This window comes from Ursus arctos, unplaced genomic scaffold (genome assembly GCF_023065955.2).
Source record: "Ursus arctos isolate Adak ecotype North America unplaced genomic scaffold, UrsArc2.0 scaffold_33, whole genome shotgun sequence".
NCBI lineage: Eukaryota > Metazoa > Chordata > Mammalia > Carnivora > Ursidae > Ursus > Ursus arctos.
Genome location: NW_026623019.1, coordinates 17038521 through 17063244, shown reverse-complemented (window position 1 = coordinate 17063244; position 24724 = coordinate 17038521). Strand labels below are relative to the sequence as shown.

Here is a 24724-nt window from a genome sequence, read left to right as displayed (position 1 = left end):
GCAGACTCCCCGCTGAGCAAGGAGCCTGATGAGGAACTCAATCCCAGGACTCTGATATCATGACCTGAGCTGAAGGCAGATGCTTAACCAACTGAGCCACCCAGCTGCCCCAAATGGATATTTTCTTTCTGAAATTTTCTTCGTAAGAAATAAGGTGCATAAAATAAAACAGAGAAATCATGAAGGAAAACCTTAATAACCTTTTTTTCTAGATTTCATTTATTTATTTGTCAGAAAGAGGAAGTGAGAGGCAGACAGAGGGAGAAGCAGGCTCCCAGCTGAGCAGGGAGCCCAATTCAGGACTTGACCCAGGACGCTGGGATCATGACCTGAGCCAACCGCAGACGCTTAACTGACTGAGCCAGGCATTCCACCTTAATAACTTTGAATATGTGAAAAGCAAAAGCTTTGGTATCCCAAAAATAAATGAATCCAAGAAAAAAAGAAAAAAAGTTTTTAACGGACAAACAGCAACAATTTCCTTAATTGGAAAAACCACAACACAAGACAAACATAGCAGTTTTCAAAAACAGAAAGTCAAACACCCAATAAACTTAAGAACATAAGTCTATGTTACCTGTAAATGCAAATCAAAACGAGAATGTAACACTTTTTCATTTAATAGAATAAATCTTAAATTGTTAATACTTAAGACTAAAGAGAACAGAGAAACAAACATTCATTTACTGCTGGTGGGACTATAAATTAGTACTCAATTTAAAAAAGAAAATTTGGCGAAGTTCATGAAAATATAAAATTCACTGAGCAATTCCACTTGTATGAATTTATCCAATGGATAAAAATATACCCAAATATAAGTACAAGGAAGCTGAAAGCAGTAGGTTATAACTATGAGCACTCATATCAATATCAATGTCCATCAATAGGGGATTACATTAGGCAAATGATGGTACGCTTGCACAATTCAATACTATATTGCTCTATAAAAGTAAAACAGATCTGTACGCGCTAATATGAAGCTATCTCTAAGGTATATAAAATATGATAACTGTGCAAAGAAAACAGATTCAGAACAGTAAGTATAATTATACAATTTACGTAAATTTTGAGAACATAAGAGTACATACATATATATACACACATGAGCATGCCATAGTATATGCCATAAACATTCTGGAAAACAAGAGAAGTGGCAGTTGACAGTGTTACCACTGAGGACAGTGACTGCAAGCCAGACAAGTGAAGAAAGGCAGACTTATCATACAACTTTCTTTACTATTTGCACCTTTTACTCTTTCAACACTTTCTCTTTTACAATGTAAAAAAAAAAAAAAAAATTTTTTTTAGAGAGTGAGAGTAACACGGCAGGGGATGGGGCAGCAGCAGGGAGAGAGAGAGAATCTTAAACAGGCTCCACGCCCAGCACAGAGTACAAAGCAGGGCTCAATCTCAAAGCCCTGAAATCATGACCTGAGCCAAAATCGAGTTGGACATTTAACCAACAGAGACACCCAGGTGCCCCAACTTTTCTTTTTTTTTAAAGCAGTCTCCATGTCCAGCATGGAGCCCATTGTGGGACTTGAACTCACAACCCTGCAATCAAGACCTGAGCTGAGACAGAGTCAGATGCTTAACAGATTAAGCCACCCAGACGCACCTAAAATGTAATTTTTAAAGGTCTCTTGAAAATGAATTGTTTTGCCCAAAATTGTGGGTTAAGTTGTCAAGTTTCTTTAATTTGTACTTTTATCAATTTTGCAAAAATATTACCTGAAATGGTTTGACAGGGGCATATGTTTCAGTTGCAGGTGTGGGTTTCGGAATGCTTTCAATCAATTCCAAAATTCCTTGCAGTTTTTTATCTGAGATTCGTAAAGAAATCAGTGGTAACTTTCCAAAAATCTTGAATCTGTTTCAAAAAACAGGAATCATTATAAAGCAAACGTCATTCTGATTTAAGTGTACTAATTAAAAACACAAATGTTCCCCTTAATATATCCAAAAATAAGAAAATGCAATTTTAAGCTCTAAAAATTATCCACACAGTCCATAAGACATTCCACAATCTCCACTCAAATTTCTATTTGGCCTTAGTAACCCACCTCATCAGGTGAACTAACCTCATTATTTTTCAGATTTTTTTTTTTTTAAGATTTTATTTATTTATTTTTGAGAGAGCAAGAGAGAGCAAGCGAGCATGAGCAGGGGGAGGGGTAGAGGGAGAAGACTCAATGCTGAGCAGGGAGCCTGACACGCACTTGATCCCAGGGATCCTGGGATCATGACTTGAACTGAAGGTAGAAGTTTAGCCGACTGAGCCACCCAGGCGCCCCAGAAATTTATTTTCTAATGTTATTATGCTTATTATCCCTTTACTATTTGCCAAAGACACCTGAAAATTAATAATTACTGTTTATTACATGATACACATTAAGGAAAGCACTGATATGCATTATCATAAGTTCTCACAACCTATACGGTAGACAACCAATTTCTGCTGTTTTTTATAAGTTCCCATATGTACACGGTTCCTAACAGGAAACTAATGCTTAGCAAGTTCAAATAACTTCTCTAAGAGATAATACACCTAAACCATGTTTAAGTCAGATGTGACTGAAGAAAAATTACATGATCATATGAACTTTACATGTTTTACATGACAAAATCCAACACCTATTCATGATAAAAACTCTCAGTGAACTAGAATAAAGGAGAGCTTCTTCAACTTGATAAAGAGTATCATCAAAAAACCTACAGCTATCATCATATTTAATGATAAGAAACTCAGTTTTCCCACTCAGGTACAAAGCAAAGAGGTTGCTCTGATCACTCCTTTTCAACACTGTACTAGAAGTCCCTGCCAATGCATTAGGACAAGGAAAGGAAAAGGTATGCAGATTCTGTTCACAGACGACATGATCATCTATCTATACAGAACATCTTAAAAAAAAAAAAAAAAAGACTCCAAGAACTAATAAGCCCTTATACTAAGGTGCATAATACAAGGTTGGTATGCAACAGTCAATTGCTTTTCTACATACAATGGACAAGTAGAATTTAAAAATTAAAAATAACACCATTTATATTAGCACCCAAAAAATGTTAATACTTGGGTATAAATCTCACAAAACATATACAAGATCTATATAGAGGAAACTGCCAAACTCTCTGATGAATGAAATCAAAGAAGAAATGAATATAAATGAAGAGATACTCCATATTTATTTGTGGATAACAAAATTCAATATTCTCAAGATGTCAGTGTTTCCTAAAATGATCCACAGATTCAATGCAATTAAAGTCAAAATCCCAGCCAACTACTTAATGAATACTGACAAAATGACTCTAAAGTTTAAATGGAGAGGTAAAAGATCCAGAATAGCCAACATAATATTGAAGAAGAAAAAGGTTGGAGATAATATTGAAGGAGAAGAACAAGGTTGGAGACTTGACACTCCCTGACCTCAAGGCTTACTATTATAGCTACAGTAAGCATGATACTGGTATTGGCAATCAAACAGACAAGTAGATCAATGGTCAGAATAGAGAGCCCAGGAGCCGACTTCCATAAATTCAGCCTACTGATCTTTGACAAAGGAGAAAAGGCAGTACAATGAAGCAAAGATATACTCTTCAAAAAACTGAACAGACTAATCTAGAAAAATGTTGTTAAGGCTAATGTTCAAATTACTATCTATGTTTTCTTTTAGGCTTTTTATGGTTTTAGGTCTCATACTTCGGTCTTTGACTTCATTTTTGTGTATGCTGTAAGAAAGTGGTCCAATTTCCATTCTTTTGCATGTAGCTGTCCAATTTTCTTAGCACCATTTTTTGAAAAGACTGCCTTCTTTTCATTGTATATTCTTGCCTCCTTTGTTACAATTGACCATATAGGTATGGGTTTATCTCTGGGCACTCTATTCTGTTCCATTGATCAATGTATCTATTTTTGTGCATCATACTGTTTTATTATAGCTTTGAATTATATCTTGAAATCTGAGATTGTGGTATCTCCAGCTTTAATTTTTTTTTCAAGACTGCTTTGACTATTCAGGCTCTTTTGTGGTTCAATATAGATTTTAGGATTATTTGTTCTAGTTCAGTGAGCAATGTTGTTGATATTTATCAAAATATCATATTTAATCTGTAGATTGCTTTGAGTTGTATGGACATTTAATGATATCAATTCTTCCAAAAATGAGCATATATAGCTTTCCATCTATTGGTGTCTTCAATTTGTTTCACCAATGATTATAGTTTTCAGAGTACAGGTCTTTCCTTTCCTTGGTTATGTTTATTCTTAGGTATGTTATTCTTTTTGGTGCAATTGTTAATGGGATTTTTTTCTTAATTTCTCTTTTTGCACTGTTATTAGTGTATCAAAATGAAATAGATTTCTGTATATTAATTATTTATCTGCAAGTTTATTGAATACATTTATTCTAATAGATTTCTGGTAGAGTCTTTAGGGTTTTCTATGTATAGTTTCATGTTATCTACAAGTAAGGGTCACAGAAAAACTGAAAGGAGATAGATTTATATATATATATATATATCCCTTGCGTTTACCCATCCATTTTCTCCTTCATTAAAAACATTCCCAACCAGAATGGTACATTTGTTGAAACTGATGAACCTACACTGACACATCATAATCACCAAAGTTCACAGTTTACATTACTGTTCACGCTTGGCGTTGTACATTCTGTGGGTTTGGTCAAGTGCATAACGATATGTATTAATCATCCTATCATTTAGAGTATATCATATAGAGTATTTTCACTGCCCTAAAAACCCCTTGTGCTTTAATTATTCATCCCTCCCCTACCACCTTCAAGCCCTAGCAAGCACTGATCTTTAAACTGTACCCACAGTTTTGTGTTTTCCAGAAGTCATCTAGTTGAAATCATACAATATGTAGCCTTTTCAGATTGGCATCTTTCACTTGGTAATATGCATTTAACGTTTCTCCACATCTTTTTATGACTTGTCAGCTCATTTCCTTTTAGCAGTGAATAGTATTTCATTGTTTGATATGCTATAGTTTATCAATCACCTATTGAATGACATCTTGGTTGCTTACAAGCCTGGGCTATAAAATTGAAATATAAAATTTATGTGTATAAGCTTTATATAAAAGTGTGAATAAAACTGCTATAAACAACTGCATGCAGGTTTTGTGCGGATCTAAGTTTCAACTCCTTGAGACCTAAAACCATAAAAATCCTAAAGGAAAACAGACAGTAATCTCTTGTACATCAGCCTTAACAGTTTTCAAAGTATCTCTCCTCAGGCACAAGAAACAAAAGCAAAAATACACTACTGAGACTACATCAAAATAAAAAGCTTTTGTACAGCAAAGGAAACCATCAACAAAATGAAGAGGCAACCTACTGAATGGGAGAAGATACTTGCAAATAATATATCTGATAAAGGGTTAATATCCAAAGTATATAAGAATTTCTACAACTTGACACCAAAGAAACCAAACAATCCAATTAAAAAATGGGCAGAGGACCTGAATAGACGTTTTTCCAATGAAGACATACAGATGGCTAAAAGACACATGAAAACATGCTCAATATCATTCATCATCAGGGAAATGCAAATCAAAACCACGAGATATCACCTGAAACATGTCAGAATGACTAGAATAAAAAAGACAAGTAACAACTGTTGCCGAGGATATCAAGAAAGAGGAATCCTCATGTACCATTGGTAGGAATGTAAATTTGTGCAGCCATTGCAGAAAACAGTATGGAGGTTCCTCAAAAAATTAAAAACAAATACTCTATGATCCAATAATTTCACTGGTGGTTATCAACCCAAAGAAAATGAGAAGAGTAATTTGAAGAAATACATGCATACTTATGTTTGTAGTATTATTTATAATAGCCAGCAGATGGACACACCATTGAAGTGTCCATCAATAGATAAATGGCTAAAAAATTGTGGTACACATATATAATGGAATATTACTCCACCATAAAAAAAAATGAAATCTTGTCATTTGTGATATGTAAAGACTAGAAGGTACAATGCTAATTGAAATAAATACCATATGATTTCACTTCTACATGGAATCCAAAAAAACAAAAACAAAGAGACACACAAACACAGAGAATAAAGTGATGGTTACCAGTGGGCTCGGGGAGTGGGTTGGGCAAAATGGGTGAAGGGTAGTGGGAGGTAAAAGCTTCCAGTTATGGAATGAGTAAGTCATGGGGATAAAAAGGTACAGCACAGAGAATACAGTCAAATGATACTGTAATAGCCTTGTATTGTGATAGAAAGTGGCTACACCTGTGGTGAGCACAGCACAACATACAGAGGTGTCAAATCACTGTGTACACCTGAAACTAATGTAACCTTACATGTCAACTATACTTCAACTTTTTCCTGTGACCCTAAAACTGTTCTAAATAGTCTTTTTTAAAAAGATTTTATTTGAGAGAGAGAGAGAGAGAGAGAGAGCACGAACACAAGCAGGGGGAATGGCAGGCAGAGGGAGAGGAAGAAGCAGGCTCCCCACTGAGCAGGAAGCCCAACATGGGGCTGGATCCCAGGGTCCCGGGCCGAAGGCAGATGCTTCAAAGACTGAGCCACCCAGGCGCCCCTCTAAATAGTCTTCAAAAAAATAAGAGTCTAAAAGAAACTGAGATCAAAATGCAAGTACATTTTTACTCACCATTTTTATCCCTATATTTTTCCTAAAACTTAACTTTTTCAACTCCCACACATGACTAAAGTTATCAGTCTAAAAATATATCTGCATTTCTTGAGAAAATTACAACCTTCTTTTACCTCCAATAGACTAAATATATGTAATTAGTTCCATATATACTAGTTTAACTTAGGTACATATTATGAATCTATCTCAATGTATCTAAACTTTTCAATTTTTTTTATACATATCAATTGTACAACCCGAAAATGGGGGCATCAAATTACTACATACCAAATAGAACACTTCCTTTTATTTGCCTTAAAAGTTTTAAGCTCAAATTTCAAAGGATGCTGCCTGATACTTGGACAGTTCCAGAGTTTTACATAAGATATATTCACTTTATACTGTTCCAGCTCACTAAATTGAAATCAAATGCTTCTCAGATTTGATCTTTCTAAATCATTTAGTTTCTGCCTTTTATTATAATTAGCTGTACATCTCTGATCCTAACCTATAGCAATTTTAGTATCATTAGAATACTAGTTCAAATGGCTTTCCCGGTATCTTTTCCCCTTTATTGGTCATGTCTGACTATAATGCGCTGACTCAGAGACTGGCAAAATATGGTCATTGACTAATTCAGCCTGTTACTTATTTTGATAAATTAAGTATTATTGGAACACACCTATGCCCATTCAATATGTATTGTTTATGGCTGTGTTCATCCTAAAACAGTAGAGTTGAATAGTTATGACTAACAATACGGAATTCAAGCCTAAAATGTTTACTATCTGGCCCTTTACAGAAAAAATCTGCAACTGCTATATTGGATTGACCTCTTGATCCCCTTCCTCTATCTATCTATCTATCTATCTATCTATCTATCTATCTATCTATCTATCTACCTAAGTATTTTAATCGGTTATTTCAATTGTTTCTACATTATACATATTCCCTGCATTACAGGACATAAATTCTTCCTAATTGTACACTGAGAGAGCAATCCAAAGCAAGGTCCTTCAGAAAAGTATCAACTTTTTTCTGGTACCCCCTGACTTTCTAGATTCTAGCATACACAGAAATAAGCTAAAAAGGAATCAATTCATACTCATGTTTACAACAGGAAATCACATACACCTTTGCTCTTTACCACATACTGACAAACTTTACAAGAAACATTTAACAACAGTAAATTGGCAGTGTGACATCTGGGTAAGAACTAAAGAGCCTAAGCCGCGTTTCTAAAATCAAACTACACCTAGTGCTGGATTATGAAAAAACAGCAGAATGTGTAGAATGGCTTTCTTTCCTTCTTTCTCAAGCCAAATTTCTGACATTCCTCTGCCTTAAGACTCTCAGAGTGCAGTTTGATTTCCTAGAAGTAGTCTAGGAGAACAAGATTTAGTACACTACGCTACATTTGCTAGTAGACAGAGTCACTATACTTTAAAAAGCAACAGAGAAGGGTGTAGGTCTCTCTTTCATGTGACAAGAGCAGTTAAGTAACAGCCACATCTTACAGCATATGGGAAAAGGCCAGACTATTTACTGCTTACCTCTATCCTTCTCCCTATACTTCAGACCCAAAGCCTTGAGCACGACTTTATGAGCGTTCTCTTGTTGTACCAATCCCCTGGGGCTGTTCGGGAAGTATTAAATGGGTCTTTGGTTAAATTATAAAATAGATGTCTGGCTGAGATTTCAATGTTCGCAAGGGAGAGAAAAAGTATGGCGGAAAGAAATGAAAGGGTTAGCTACAGTCTAAAACTATTTAGAACCACATATCTTAACAGTACAGTCAAGTTCAACAGACATCTCTACTTAGAATCCTCGGCTCAGAGTTTCAGCTAACAATAAATTATAAGGATCTCAGTTTATTGAGATTTATCTTTAGATAAAGGTATTTACATGAAAAGTGTAAATCAAGTATTACTTATTACAGTTTTTTATTTTTACTCTACTTTTTATTTTCTATGGGATTTAAAAGACAAATGCATAAAATTATAAATCTATGTTAAATGGGTACACAATCCTTAAGATGTGTGACAATAGTAACATAAAATGAAGGGAAGTGGAGCAGTAAAGAAGTAATTTTTTGTATGCAATTCAAGTTCAGTTGGTGTCAATTTTAAATAAATTGCCACAACTTTACAATGCTACATGTAATCTCCATAATAACCAATAATAAAATATCTACAGAATATGCACACAAGGAAAATAGAACAGTCAAACCATGTCAAAACAAAAAAAACTAAATGCAAATGAAGGCAGTGAAAGAGAAAATAAGGAACAAAAAAGCTGTAAAACCTATAGAAATAAATAACATAGGAGAAGAAAGGGAAGAAGAAAGGGGGGGTAAACAGAAGGGAGAATGAACCATGAGAGACTATGGACTCTGGGAAACAAACTGAGGGCTTCAGAGGGGAGAGGGGTGGGGGAATGGGATAGGCTGGTGATGGGTATTAAGGAGGGCACGTATTGCATTGGAGCACTGGGTGTTATACGCAAGTAATGAATCATGGAACTTTACATCAAAAATTAGGGGTGTACTGTATGGTGACTAACATGATAAAAAATATTTAAAAAAAGAAAGAAAGAAAGAACAAAACAACAAAAGTCCTTCCATATCAATATTTACTTTAAACGTAAATGGTTTAAGCTTTCAAATCCAAGATATAAACTGACAGAATGCATGGGAAAAAATGAGATTCAACTATAGGCTGTCTGCCAGACACTCAGTTTAGATCTAAGGACACAAATAGTTTGAAAGTTAAAGAGCAGAAAAAAATATCTCATGCAAATAACAAATATAAGACATCAGGAATAGCTTTAATAAAAGCAGTTAGAAGAGATTATAAGTCAAAATCTGTTACTAGAGACAAAGGACAATATACAATGATAAAAAGGTAATTTCACTAAGAAGACATAAATTAAAACATATGCACCAGACATCAGATAAAAAATATATGAATCAAACACTGACGGAATTGAGGAAAGAAACAGATCTACAGTCATCAGACTCAATACCCCATTTCAATATCTGATGCAACAACCAGAGAAAAGCCCAACAATGGAGGACGAGAACAATGTTATTGACAAAAATGGACCAAAACGGCAGAATACACATTTTTCTTAAATGCACACAGAACATGCTCCAGGACAAACCATAAATAAGGCCACAAACAAGTGTCTAATTTTTTAGAGGTCTGAAATCACTGAAAGCATCTTTTCCGATCACAATGGAATGAAACTAGAAATCAGAAGAAGGGAAGTGTAAAATTCACAAATATGTGGAAATTAAACAACACACATATTAAACAATAAGTCAAAGAAGAAATCACGAGGAAAAGGATAAATATCTTGAGACAAGTAAAAACGAAAACAGAGGATATCAAAATTTATAGAATATAGCAAAAACCATACTGAGGGAAACGTATGGCTGTAAACACTTATGTTAAAAAAATATCTCAAATAGACAAACTAACTTTACAGCTTAAGAAACTAGAAAAAGAGCAAGCTAAATCAAAGGTCGGCAAAAGTAAAAGAGCAAAGAGAACCAAAACAGACAACTGAGAAATAACAGAGAAGTTCAACAAAACTGATAAGTGGTTCTTCAAAAAGATCAACAGAGTTGAACTTTTAGGGAGACTGAGAAATAAAAAGAGAAAAGACAACTGAAATCGGCAATGAAAACAGGGGCATTACTACCAATTCTACTGAAATAAGAATGATCATAAGACAGCACTATGAACAATTTTACACCAACAAACTGGATAATCAAGATGAAGTGGACAAATTTCTAGGAACCTAAAAAACCTACCAAAACCCTAAGCTGTGAAGAAACAGAAAACCTGGATAGACCTATAACTAGTAGGGAGATGGAATCAGTAATCAAAAATCTCCCAATAATGAAATGCCCATGATTAGAGGATTTCACTAGTGAATTCTAGCAAACACTTTAAAAGAATATAAATTCTTCTCAAAATCTTCCAAACACTGGAAGAGAAAGGAACACTTCCTAGCTCATTTTAAGGCCATCAACACTCTGATACCAAAGCCAGACAAAAACACTTCAAGAAAACTACAGACCAATATCCCTTATGACCACTGATGCAAAAATCCTCAACAAAATTCTAGCAAACAAAACTCAACAGTACATTAAAAGGATTATACACCATGACCCAGAATTTATTCCTAGAATGCAAGAATGGTTCAACATATGAAGACAGACCATTATAATACACCACAGTAATAGAATGAAGGAAAAGAAATACACAATCATTTCCTCTGCTGAAAAAAAGTATTTGAAAAAATTCAACACACTTCCACGATAGAAACATCCAACAAATTAGCAACAGAAGAAAACCACATCAACATAAGAAAGGTCATATATGAAAAAACCTACAGCTAACATACTCAGTGATGAAAGACCAAAAGCTTTTCCTCTATGCTCAGGATAAAGGATGACTGCTTAAATCACTTCTACTCAACACAGCACTGGAAATTCTAGTGAAACTAATAAGGCAAGACAAAGTTAAAGGCATCCAAATTGGAAAGAAAGTAGTAAAACTGCCTTTGTTCAAAGATGAAGTGATCTTATATGTGGAAAATCCTAACACACACACACACACACACACACACACACACAATAAATGAATTCAACAAAGTTACAGAATATTAAAATCAACTCAGAAGAATCCATTTCTTTTTTTTTATTATAATTTTTTTTATTATATTATGTCAGTCACCACACAGTACATCCCTGGTTTCCGATGTAAAGTTCGATGATTCATTACTTGCGTATAACACCCAGAGCACCATGCAATACGTGCCCTCCTTAATACCCATCACCGGTCTATCCCATTCCCCCACTCCCCTCCCCTCTGAAGCCCTGAGTTTGTTTCTCAGAGTCCACAGTCTCTCATGCTTCATTCCCCCATCTGATTACCCCCCCTTTCTTTATCCCTTTCTTCTCCTACCGATCTTCCTAGTTCTTATGTTCCATAGATGAGTGACACCACAGACAAAAGACTGGTATCCAAGATCTACAAAGAACTTCTCAAAGTCAATACACAAGAAACAAATAAACAAATCATAAAATGGGCAGAAGATATGAATAGATACTTTTCCAATGAAGACAAACAAATGGCTAACAGACACATGAAAAAATGTTCAAAATCATTAGCCATCAGGGAAATTCAAATCAAAACCACACTGAGATACCACCTTATGCCAGTTAGAATGGCATAAATTGACAAGGCAAGAAACAACAATTGTTGGAAAGGATGTAGAGAAAGGGGATCCCTCCTACATTGTTGGTGGGAATGCAAGTTGGTACAGCCACTCTGGAAAACAGTGTGGAGGTCCCTTAAAAAGTTAAGAATCCATTTCTATACAGCAACAATAAATAATCCAAAAAGGATATTAAGAAAACATTCCATTTACAATAACATCAAAAAGAATAAACTTAACCAAGGAAGTAAAAGACATACATCGCAAACTACCAAAATGCTGCTGAAAGAAATTATAGAAGACACAAAGAAAAAAGGGAAGCCTTCTCATGTTCATGGATTGGAAGACTTAATATTAAGATGTCACTACTCAAAGCATTTACAGATTCAATGCAATCCATATGAAAATCAAAGTATCTTTTATAAAAACAGAAAATCCACCATGTAATTCATATGGCATCTCAAAGGATCCCAAATAGCCAAAACAATCTAGAAAACAAGGTTGGATAACTCACACTCCTGATTTCAAAACTTACTACAAAGCTATAGTCATCAAAACTGTGTGGCTCTGGTATAAAGATAGAAATAGAGACCAAGGAAATAGAAAACCCAGAAATAAACCCTCACATATATGATCAAATGATTTTCAATAATGGTTCCAAGACTGTTCAGTGGAGAAAGGATAGTCGTTTCAATAAATGGTGCTGGGGAAAGCAGATATCCACATACAAAAGAACAAAGCTGAGTCCATACCTTATACCATATCCAAAAAAATAACTCCAGATCTATCAAAGATCTAAACATCAAAGCTGAAAGCATAAAACTCGTCGTACAAAAGATACAGAAGTTTTATGACACTGAATTTGAAAATAATTTCTTAGATATAACACCAAAAGCACAGTCAACAGATAAACCGGACTTAATATTTAAAACTTTTATGCATCAGAGGACACTATTAAAAGAGTGATAAATAAGGCAATCCACAAAATGAGAGAAAATATTTGCAAATCATTTATCTGATAAGAATAATATATTTAAATAATATATTTTAAAACAATAAAAAACTCCTGCAACTTAACAAAATCCCAGTTAAAGATGGGTAAAGGACTTGAATAGATATTTCTCCAAAGAAATACATGAACTACCAGTAAGTACCTGAAAATTACCTAATCAGTAATCATTAGGAAAATGCAACTGAAAACTATAATTAGATAACTACTTCATACATATCAGGGAGGACTATTTTTAAAAATAAGAAAATAAAAGCTGGTAAAGAGGTGGAGAAATTGGAATCCTTGTGCACTGCTGGTAGGAATATAATGGTACAGCTGCTATGGAAAACAGCAGGGCAGCTCCTCAAAAAATTAAAAATAAAATTATCTTGGGGTGCCTGGGTGGCTCAGTCATTAAGCGTCTGCCTCCAGCTCAGGTCATGATCCCCAGGTCCTGGGATCGAGCCCCGCACTGGGCTCCCTGCTCTGCTGGGAGCCTGCTTCTTCCTCTCCCACTCCCCCTGCTTGTGTTCCCTCTCTTGCTGGCTGTCTCTCTGTCAAATAAATAAATAAAATCTTTAAAAAATAATTAATTAAAATTAAAATAAAAAAATTAAATTATCTTATGATCCAGCAATTCCACTTCTGGATATATAAACAAAAGAATTTAAACCAAGGACGCATACAGATACTTGTATATCAATTTTCATGGCAGCACTATTACAACAGCCAAATTTCACTGCAATAATCCAAATGTCCATTGACAGATGAAGAGATAAAATGTGATCTCTATAGATGCAATGGAATATTTCTCAGCCTTAAAAACAAATGAAATTCTGATGTGTGCTACAACATGGATAAACCTTGAAGGCATTATACTATGTACAATAACTCAGACACAGAAGGACAAATATTGCATGGTCACATTTATGTAAGTTACCCAGAGTAGCCACATTTATAGAGAGATAACATAATCAATCATGACTGCCATGGGCTGGGGGAGTGAGGCATTATTATTTAACGAGTAGTGTCAGTTTGGGAAGATGACAGTTATGGAGATGGATGGTGATGGTTGTCACACAACAATGTGAATTACTTAATGCCAATGAATTATAAAGTTTATGTTACGTATATTTTTACCATACACACACACACATACACACACACAAAATCAATGATATACAGTATTCCCTTAGAAAATCTACAATCACACGAAAGAGACAATACATACTTGGGCATCCTTATATCCATGAAAACCATGGCCTTGGAGAGCTCCACATTGAAGTGCATAGGTACCAAAATGTGCTGTGTAGATACGTTGAGTTTTCGTGCTTCTCTCCAATTATCGCCTAATTATGGAAAACAGTACATGTTTATCCAGCACACATATAATTTGAAAAACACATTAAACCTAAAATCACCATTAATACTTTGTAGTCATATACTGCCTGGTATGGAAAAATCTTCCCTACATCTAGATAATCTTAATGCCACCTTCCTAGGTACACACAATGAGCAGGTAAATTCACTTCCCTTTCACTTCTTTTGCTGCTTCAGAAAGACTCTCTATTTCAATAGGAAAACGCTTATTAAAAAACCAACAACACAGTTTAATCAAATCTACTGTGCATCCATTTACAGTCACCACACCCAGCAGATACTTTACCCAAAAACAACATGGCTCTAAGGCAATAATGAAAAAGGCAGAGAAAAGCAGTTTTTCTGTATTAATAAAAGCAACCAGTTATTCGAGATTTGTAACAGACATTGTTCTAGGCAATGTTTAAATTTTCATTTAATTCTCACAATGATGTTTAATCACCTCATTTCAGAAAAGTGAAACTCAGAGGAATTTTTTAATTTGCTTACGGTCAAAAGGCCAGCGTGTGGTACAAGTGAAACTGACATCCAGGTCTGCTAACATGAAATCTGTGTGATACAGTGCATCTTCATATACATTAAAGCTCATCTGAGCCTAATAATCCTCATAAGAAAAAGTCCTCAATCAAGGAAGACCAAGCCAATGAAAGATTAGATGCAGAGAAAGGTAGTAAAGTGAACTCTATTACAATTCTAAAAATTCTAACAGTATCAGGAGTAATAAAGTATTTCCTTCTATTCTCAATGTATAGAGAAAAAATATGTAAATGCATGTTTTCAGTATTTATCAAGAGAGCTTATGACAATTACCTAAAGCAACCCCAATGTCAAAAATATGTTGCTCTAAAAAAGATTTATTTAAGAACAGTTAACACTTATAAAAACAATTCTAAGGAATTCCAATAATTTTCAGACAATAATGGAATACTTTAAGTTGTTCTTCACAAAGCATCTCAATATCTTAAATATTAAGTACACTTCATGGACTTCAAAAATTAATGATCAAAAAGTCCAAACATACCACAATACTGTTATTTATTCCTTGAAAAAAATTATGGGTTTTCTATAAATAATTTATATTTGCCACCCACTATACTTCTGGGCTAATTCTACACCAACTAGATAATGATAAAAACAGAAATCATGTTTATTATCCCAAAGTGAATATAAAGAAAATTAAAATGTTCCAGTACTATATAATTTAATACTTTTAATAACCACTACTTTGGGTTCTCATTGTTTCTTTTTATTAGTTATCTCAGATAATTAAAATTTGACCATATACATACAGATCTCTAAAACATCCACCAATCCAACTCTGTTTTATTATCTAAATGTTTACTAACACTCCAGGGATTCAGAAACAGTATGACACAGTAAAAAGAGGGCTCCACTAGTCTTAGATCTCTCACTATGTACTTTTATAGTGGCTCCTGATGAGTTAATTTCTGGCTCTGCTGACTTCATCTAAAAACTAGATCTGCATCAGAGACTCCACCAAAAGTGAATGCGGTAAAAGCAAGCCTATGATACCCTCCTCAATCCTAACATCCTCCTCAGTCTTTGTGTGGCTGTTTATGGCCTGTACGGTGGGAGGCCCTAGGCTAGAATGCCTCTGGCTGTGAGCAGCCGCTTGTGATTATCCTGTATAAAACAAATATTTTAAATATGTGCCAATGTTTTCCAACCCTGTCCAAAGGATTTCTCAAACTCAGCACTATTGGTATTTGGGCCAGGTAAGTGTTGTGGGGTGGCTTTCCTCTACACTGTATGACGTTTAGTAGCATCCCTGACTTCCACTCACTAGATGCTAGTAATGCCCCTACTCAACTGTGACAAAAATGTCTCCAGACATTGACAATGTCTCTTGAGCAGTGAAATCAAATACCTGAGATATTGCCCCTAGACACTATCTACCATTACCTCTAACTCAAAAATATAAAAGGTTAATTTTTTTTTTAATTTTACTTATTTGGGGGGTGGGGGAGAATAGGGAGGAGGAGGGGCCAAAGGAGCAGACCCCCACTGAGCAAGGAGCCCAACACAGGGCTCAATCCCAGGATTGGGATCATGACCTGAGCCGAAGGCAGATGCTTAACCAATGGAGCCACCCAGGTGTCCCAAAAATATAATCGTTTTGGGCGCCTGGGTGGCACAGTCGTTAAGCGTCTGCCTTCGGCTCAGGGTGTGATCCCAGCGTTCTGGGATTGAGCCCCACATTGGGCTCCTCCGCTGGGAGCCTGCTTCTTCCTCTCCCACTCCCCCTGCTTGTGTTCCCTCTCTCGCTGGCTGTCTTTCTGTCAAAGAAATAAATAAAATCTTTTAAAAAATATATATATATATATAATCGTTTTAATATATTTGGGATAGAGGTCTTCAGAGAAACTGTCTAAAATCCTAATCATTCCAGCAAAATTAATCAATAAATAATGCATTATATACTTACCAACCGTGCTGTAGAGCAGCTGTATGCTTGTAAGCTGAACATCAAAGGAATCATAAGCTCTATGCATGATCTCTTCAAGTCTGGCCCCACCTGGTTTCATATCTGGCAATTCCGAACGACTTTTACTTGTCACCTTAAAGTTAATTTTAACAGTTTAAATAATGCAAAATGCTTCAAACTAAAAATAGAAATTTTGTATCTTTATGACTATAACACAAAAATTTAATAGAAGATAAACTCACAAACTGACATGTCAGGTTAATAGAAACATCTTTATCCATGACGTGTATAATGAGAAGACCAGAGACATTATTTTTACATAATAAGTTATATTTCTCAATTACGTAATTCAAAGAGGGAAACCAAGCCAGCCCTGGAGAACAATACATTTGAAATTTTTTATATCTGATAAGAAGTCTTTTTTAGTTAAAAACAAAATTAAGAGACAAATATAGCCTACAAAATGTTTCTATATCATGATGACAGATATTTAGATAGTTTTATAAGAAGAAGAATCCAGAATTAAATATTAGGAGAGATGAATGCAGTCCCAACTCTGCCATTTAGACAACCTAATGCAAGTTGTATTTGTACCATCTCCTTCTTGGCGTACTATACATACTAGTTTTTTCACTTAAACATCCTGGAGATCAATCACTCCACCACAGTATATAAAGAGCTTATTCATTCATTCGTGTGTGTGTGTGCAGGCGTGCACGCGTGCGCCTTAACATTTTCACCTCTATTTTATATAGCTCACATGCAGCAGACTGTCAAAACTGATTATCTCTGAAGGGTAATGAATTTTAGATAAAAAGTTAAACAAACTTGCCTAAGGTCACAAAACTAGATAGATACCTTATTCCTGCTCCAGCTACCACACCACACTGCCCTTGAAACAATTCTATAACTAAAGTCAAATATGAATAACTAACTATGAATATTATAAACATAAATCCAGCAACCGTCTATGTAATTACCAACTGAAGAGTAAAAACAAAGAATAAAAGATACTATCAATATCAAGAAAAGTACATATTTGTTAGGTAGTTAGAAAAGTTTTCCAGTATTACCCATCCTTCTTGGGTCTTTAAATTCACATAGTTATTTAATATATATTTAATGACCTAGAGCAGGTGCTGTCCCACAGAACTTCCTATGAGGATGGCATTGTTCTCTATCCAGGCTGAAATAGCACCCCCAAGGCACTTATGACCATTAAATTCTTCTATGTGGCTAATGTGACTAAAGAACTAATTCTTTATGTTATTTAATTTTAATCAGTGTAAACAACTACCGGTAGCCAGTGGGTACCATATAAAACAGTACAGATCTAGAAACACAGAAAAAAATTATTCTCTACTCACAACTGAGGAAGAAAAATATACATAACTGGATGAAAAGGGAATGACTCAGGTAAATGTGAGAAGAATGTCTCTCAAGTTAGGATTATTTAATAGAAATATTAAAATGTCAATATCTACAGTTACATATACAAAAAATTTCAGAAAGATGAAGATTTGATTATTTCCAGAATCCCCTCCCATTTGATGTATTTTAATTAGTCAAGTAGTAAATTTATATTGAAAAGGAAATAATCTCTTCAAGCATTACTCTCAAATTCTGTAAAAATAATTCCTAGGTTCACCCCTAACCTGCAGAGTTCAAAATGATCATTTTGGTATGAGAAATGTAGGAAAACTACCTAGTTAAATGAAACTTTGCATTATTTACTAAAAAGAAAGAATTCTCAAATCCTATAATCTACCATAAAGCTAATAATCAGGATAGCAACTGTTTAAAAAATAAAATACATTTTAAACAGGGAAACACCTTAAGTATCATAATATAGGGCAAATGTTACTATGTACCTTTAGATGACCAAGATCCAAAAGAAGTAGATTTGATGTAGGACTAAAAATTCCATCCTGTGGGATAATAACATATGAAGCCTTCAAATTGATTTTGAGATCAAGAACTTTCTGTGTTTCAATAATATACAGTAAACCTGCAGAAAATTTAAATTGAAAATGTGAAGTATTAATTTTAAAAATACATTGAGCAAAATATTTAACATAATGTAATTTGTTAATCAATATGTGCGTACACTCTTAATTAAATATAACTGAGTACAAAATTGTAATGATTCCTCAAAGAAATGTTTCTGATCCACAAATTCAATTTGAGTAAAACCAAGGACATACATATCTAAGAAATTAAGTTCTATGAAACATTCAATAAGCTTAGAACTTAAGTACAGAATGGACTCCAAGCACAGCTGTTAATTTTTTCCCCAAAATTATGTGTATTCAAACACAGACAACCTGGTTTTACTCAAGTTGTTTGCTGGGTGAGTCAGGTAGGACAGTCCCAAGAAGCAGTCAGAAAGGACAAACTGGCATTTGAGATGCCTGGTACCACTGTCAAGCATTTCTCTATCCTCATTTTCATCTCCACCTGGATGCCAGGAAATAGTGATCTGTCTAGTTTGTTTCTTAATGGAAGAGGGGGATCTTGAATGTTTGGTTTTGGATATCAGTCTATTGTCTCTCCTCTACTTCCCACCACACTTAGAACAAAATCCAAGTTGCTTAATATGACTTTCAAAGTTTTGTTTTACCAACACTATACCTGCCTTTTTAATTTTTAACATCATTCCACTCTCCCTCATTTACTACATTAGAACCAACCTAGCCTGCAGCTGCCAAAAATCACCCAATTTTGTCCCAGGCTGGGACCCTCACACTTTACCACTGCTTTGAAGGCTCTTCCTTACACTCTTCAGCTAGGTGGGTCCTACATGTTACTTTTTCAAAGAGCTATTCTCTTACGTCACTAAAACTATATGCAGCTACCCATTATTCTCATTTCCTTCATAGCATCTGGGCCTGTTAGCAATTTATTTCCTCCATCAGCTCTATATTCACCCATGTGAAAGTGGATCTGAGCCTTTCTGACACTTTTCTGTTGCAAATTAGTACTGGAAGGAGATAGGAAACGCTGGTTAGACACTGTAGGAAGAAAAGGTGTTGCTTCCTGGTGTCAGTGGGCTCACTCAGCAGTATTCCACAGCAGTATTCCACAGTAGTGTGACTTTCTCCAAAACCAGGCTCATGCTGTCTGTGCACAAGTACCAACAGCATCCAACAGCCATGCTTTCCTGAAAAACCCCCTTCAGTCCATTTCATAGCAGAATGCATTCAGTGCGACACTGTCCCATGAACAGCTTCCCCATCACATCAGAGGGTAAGTTCAGACAGCAAGTTTCCAGGCCCTTTCCCCAACATGGCATGAAACTCAACCCTTGGAGAAGACAGGGATATCCTGCCAGGGAATGCAATGTCAGTGTGATGGCAGTGGCTACTACTTACAGCTACTCTTCCTGTGTTCTTTAAAATTACTTTTTTAAGTGAATATTAAAATTTTTAAGTGGATAACACTTAGTTCTATGCCTGTCTTAAGATTATAAGATCCATCAAAGGGTAAAAACTACATCTGTTTTTATCACTGCTATGCTCTCCAAAACTCAGTACAGTGTCCAATACAGATTTGGCTCGTGATAAATATTTGAGTGAATAAATGAGATCGCTGAAAGAAAATGAATAACTATGATCCTATCAGAGCACCTTATTTTTCAAATGAAGGGTTTTCATTAATGACATTTGTCAAAACCACCACATTTGACAAGGGTAACTAACTACATGTGTGTGTTCTAGAAGCTGATCCCCCTACCTGACAAAGAGGAAAAGATCTGAAAACCTTCACTCCTAATGAAGAAAATAATACAAGAAAGAAATAAGGTTATAGAGGAAGAGGATAATAAATAGAGGCTAATATAGAAAAAAAAAAAGTAAAAGACGGAAAGAGAGAATGAATGAAGAAAGAACCAAAAAAGATAGAGCTATATAACAGATGAGTCTCTTCCCAAATTGGTAAATTTTAGCTTTCTGGAAAAATATTAAAAACATACTATTGAATTTTTTATTAAACTGAAAACTTATAGTAGCACCCCGCTTTTTCATAATATTAACATTTCATTCTACTAATATTATTTGTGCACAGAAAAAACAGGAATTAGAAGAATAGACTTCACATAGTCAAGTCTGTTAACTTTAGAAGGTAAAATACTGAAGACTTCCACTTCTTAAAATATTTAACACCTGGAGAGGAGTCAAAAATGGAGGAGTAGGAGATCTTAGTTTCGTCTGGTCCCAAGAATTCAGCTAGATAGCTATCAGATCATTATGAACATCTGTGAACTCAACTGGAGATCTAAGAAAAGAATAGCTGCAACTCTACAAATAGAAAATCAACCACTTCCTGCAAGGTAGGAGGTGCGGAGAAGTGAATCCGAGGCAATATGTGGGGAGATAAACCAAGGGGGGAGGGAGCCTCCATAAGCTGGCTCAGGCAGTGAAGCGGGGTGGAATCCTAGGTGGGACAGTGTGGTCTTAGGATCCAGGGGTGCTTGAGTGTGGTCTCAGGATCCAGGGGTGCTTGAGTGCAGCGGAGTTACCAGGCATCAGAGCAGGGAAGCTGGCTACAATCAGCGAGCCCAGGAGAGGGCTCAGCCAGAGCTGCCACAAACATCGGACCGTGGCACTCTCCCAGCAGGGGCCCAACAAGTGGCAGAACCAGGGAGACCCCCCCCTTCCTACCCTAAGAGGAGCGGTGCGGGAGAGCACTGCAGGAGTCTGCAGGGTTTGAAGACTCAAAACAGGGTGGTGTGCCTGTGATAGAAACGCTCGGTCACAGACGGGATGAGTGCACGGAGTGGCCGGGGACCAGGGACAAAGGAGTGGCTGACAGTTTTTCCTCTGAGGGGTCAGTGAGGAGTGGGGCCCTGAGCTCTTGGCTCCAGGCCAGAGATTGGAAGGCCACCATTTTCATTCTCATCCTCTAAAGCCCCACGGAAAGGCTTCCGGAAACAAAAGCTACATATAGGAAACCTGAGCAGATTACTTCATCTGGCCCCCAAGGGGGTGCAATTCTGCCTGGGGCAAATACCCTGGAGAATCAAAGCAACTCTCTCTAGTTCTAAAAGCAAAAAAAAAAAAAAAAAAAAAACACTATAATATGTAGAATTGGCTATCATGTTGTATACCTATCACTAACATTGTAAGTCAACTATACTTGAATTAAAAAAAATGGAAACCAGTAAAACAAAGAAATAACAATAGCATGTAAATGATGAGGATGGTAAATGGGAGTTTAAAGATTACATTCAACCTGGAAAACCAGGACATGGTAAGAGAACTTAACCCTCCAACTGGTGAGACTTTTACTTAAGGGAACACTTGATACAGTCATATCACATCCCAGATACCTAAGCTGGTGATATTAGTCGATCAACATTAACACTTTCCTAGAAATCACTGACAACTACAGAGGTCTCAGAAGACTGAAATGGACAAATGCCCAGATTTCTTTAGAAAGAAAAGGATAAGTTAATATCTTTTATTAACTGGTCAAGTGAATATGGGTTGTGAGAAAAAAAAAAATCTTCTTAAAGATTTTATTTATCCATTTGGCAGAGAGAGAACACAAGCAGGGGGAACAGCAGGCAGAGGGAGAGGGAGAAGCAGGCTCTGAGAAAAACTGGGAGAAGGGGGTAGTACCCCTCTGATTGTAACCACAACAAAGCCCTCATGTGCATACACAGCCCAACATCTCTTTGGCATTCCAATATATCTCAAGTACTGTCCACCAACATGCCCAAGACAACTGGGAGAAGAAAATAAAATTCTTCCTTGAATGAAAGTCCATTTAACCTAGACTCCAGAGAATTTTCCCAAATAATTTTCTAAGAAAAATGATCAGCTCACAATCAAAAATCACTAAGTATGTAAAAACAAACATTACCGTGAATAAGAATCACCCAAGGGGGGAAAAAAAAGATAGGATGAAAAACAAAGATGTCTTCACTTAATGGAACTATCTAAATAGAGAATTATCTGGTGAGAAATAATATAAAATAACTACACACACTGTTTGAAGAAATAAAAGTTTAAAGATATCCATGAACTATAAAGAACTATAAAGAACAAAGCAGATTTCAATTTATAACAAAACGGAATTCCACAACTGAAAAATATAATCACTAAAATTTAACCTAAAGATTTAGTAACATATTCGACACAGTTTAAGAGGATCTCAGTAATTCAGTAGATAAATTAAAAGAAATTACCTGGCATGTAACAGAGAGGGGGAAAAAAAAAAAAAGGAAAGAAAACAGGATATAGAAGAATAAAAGATAGAGTAAGAAAGGCTAAAACACAGTAATCCAGGGCACCAGTAATCCAGGGTACCAGAAGAATGATTTAAGAGAAGTATATGAAGAGTTAATGGGTAAAAATTTTCAAGATGAATTTTCTAAAATTCATTTAACTTACCAATCCTCAGAATGGTCCACAGCTGGATATATATTACACTGAAACTATAGACTAGAAAAGATAAAGACAATCTTGGGGCTCCTGGGTGGCTCCATCAGTTAAGCATCCAACTCAGCTGCAGCTCAGGTCATGATCTCAGGGTACTGAGATAGAGCCGCATGAAGCTCCATGCTGGGAGTGGAGCCTGCTTAAGAGTCCCTCTCTTCCTCTCCTTCTGCCCCTCCCCCACCCAGCTCAGAACTTGTGCTCACTCTCTCTCCCTCTAAAAACAAAAACAAAAAAACAGTGTAATATGTAGAATTGGCTATCATGTTGTACACCTATCACTAACATTGTAAGTCAACTATACTTGAATTTAAAAAAATGGAAACCAGTAAAACAAAGAAATAATAATAGCATGTAAATGATGAGGATGGTAAATGGGAGTTTAAGTGCTCTCAAGTCCTTATAATGACTGAGAGAGTGTAAAAATTTTTATTAAATTTCTATCTTGAGAAAAACATGTGTTGTAATTACTAGAGTAAAAAAAGAGAGAGAATGTTTAAGTTTTAAATGGTATACTGAGGGGGTGGAGGAAAACAAAGTAATGCTAAAATTTATTTTTAGAGAAGGAAAAAAGGAAAAAAAAAGTCTGTAAATATAGACTGAAAAGTATCCCACTATATGTTGTCGATATGACACATCTAAAAGTAAACATACCAGGTAAAAGAACCAATAAAAACAAGCAAATTCGAACCAAGAAAAAACTAGGATATCCATACTAATACCAGAAAAAAATATTATAATGGGAAAAAAATTAAAACATTACTAAAAATATATGCAGTCAACTTCATAAAAGGAAAAGATTTGGTTTACTGGAAAAAAGTTTTTATTATGCATGTACCTGTTGACAGCAGATTTAGAAAGAAAAAAATGACAGATCTAAAAGCAATAGACAAATGCACATTCATGGTAACACTATTTTTCATTTATTTCTCTGAAGAACCACTGGAATACGGTGACAGAGACAGGAAAAAATCCAGTAAGGATACAGAAGATTTGAAGTACATGATAAATATGACCTAAAAATATGTATAGGTATGAAAAATATAGGCGTTTCAAACATATGTGAAATATCTTTTTAAATTACCATATACTGAGCCAGAAAGCAAGTCTCAAGAAATTGCAAGGCACCAAAATCATACAGATCAACTTTACATGATCTTGTACATTTTAAATACATATTTAAATATATGGAATCTGTAATTTAAAATTTTCCACAAAGAATTCTTCAATACCATATGGTTTCACCGTTCAATTAAGTAAAATACTAGAAGAATAAATAAAACCCAATCTTATAAAAACTGCAAAAGATAAAAAAGGATAGAATTTTTATTTTCTGAGACCAACATATTAAAATCTAGAGTTCATTACATGAAAGAAAAATGACAGGTTCATTTTCTCATGAACAGAATTCCAAAAACCCTAATAAGATATGAAATTAATTTGAATGTGATAACAGGTTTGTTCTTCCTGGGTGTAAGAAATGATTATTGTTATACCTGAATTTAAATATAACAGTACCAATTAGTTTCAACTAAACTATATCTAGTCTAGACACATAAATTTAAAGTTTGCCTTACTAAAATCAGTGTAACGTGACTAAAAGTTTAGTA

The 24724-nt window shown here is 35.3% G+C and overlaps 1 protein-coding gene across 4 annotated transcripts in view; it reads right to left on the bottom strand.

Moving 5' to 3' along the window:
* The window catches only part of VPS13A (vacuolar protein sorting 13 homolog A), a 242767-nt gene that overhangs the window by 168420 nt on the left and 49623 nt on the right, over positions 1-24724 (bottom strand). For all 4 annotated transcript variants that reach the window (XR_008956869.1, XM_026518814.4, XM_026518816.4 and 1 more), the window contains exons 20-23: positions 18549-18685; positions 16678-16810; positions 14083-14200; positions 1732-1870 (exon numbers count right to left, since the gene is read on the bottom strand). Coding sequence is in view for 3 of the 4 variants with exons in the window: in XM_026518814.4 (XP_026374599.1) it covers positions 1732-1870; positions 14083-14200; positions 16678-16810; positions 18549-18685 (527 nt within the window). In the remaining variant the exon portion in view is untranslated. The remainder of the gene's footprint in view (positions 1-1731; positions 1871-14082; positions 14201-16677; positions 16811-18548; positions 18686-24724) is intronic.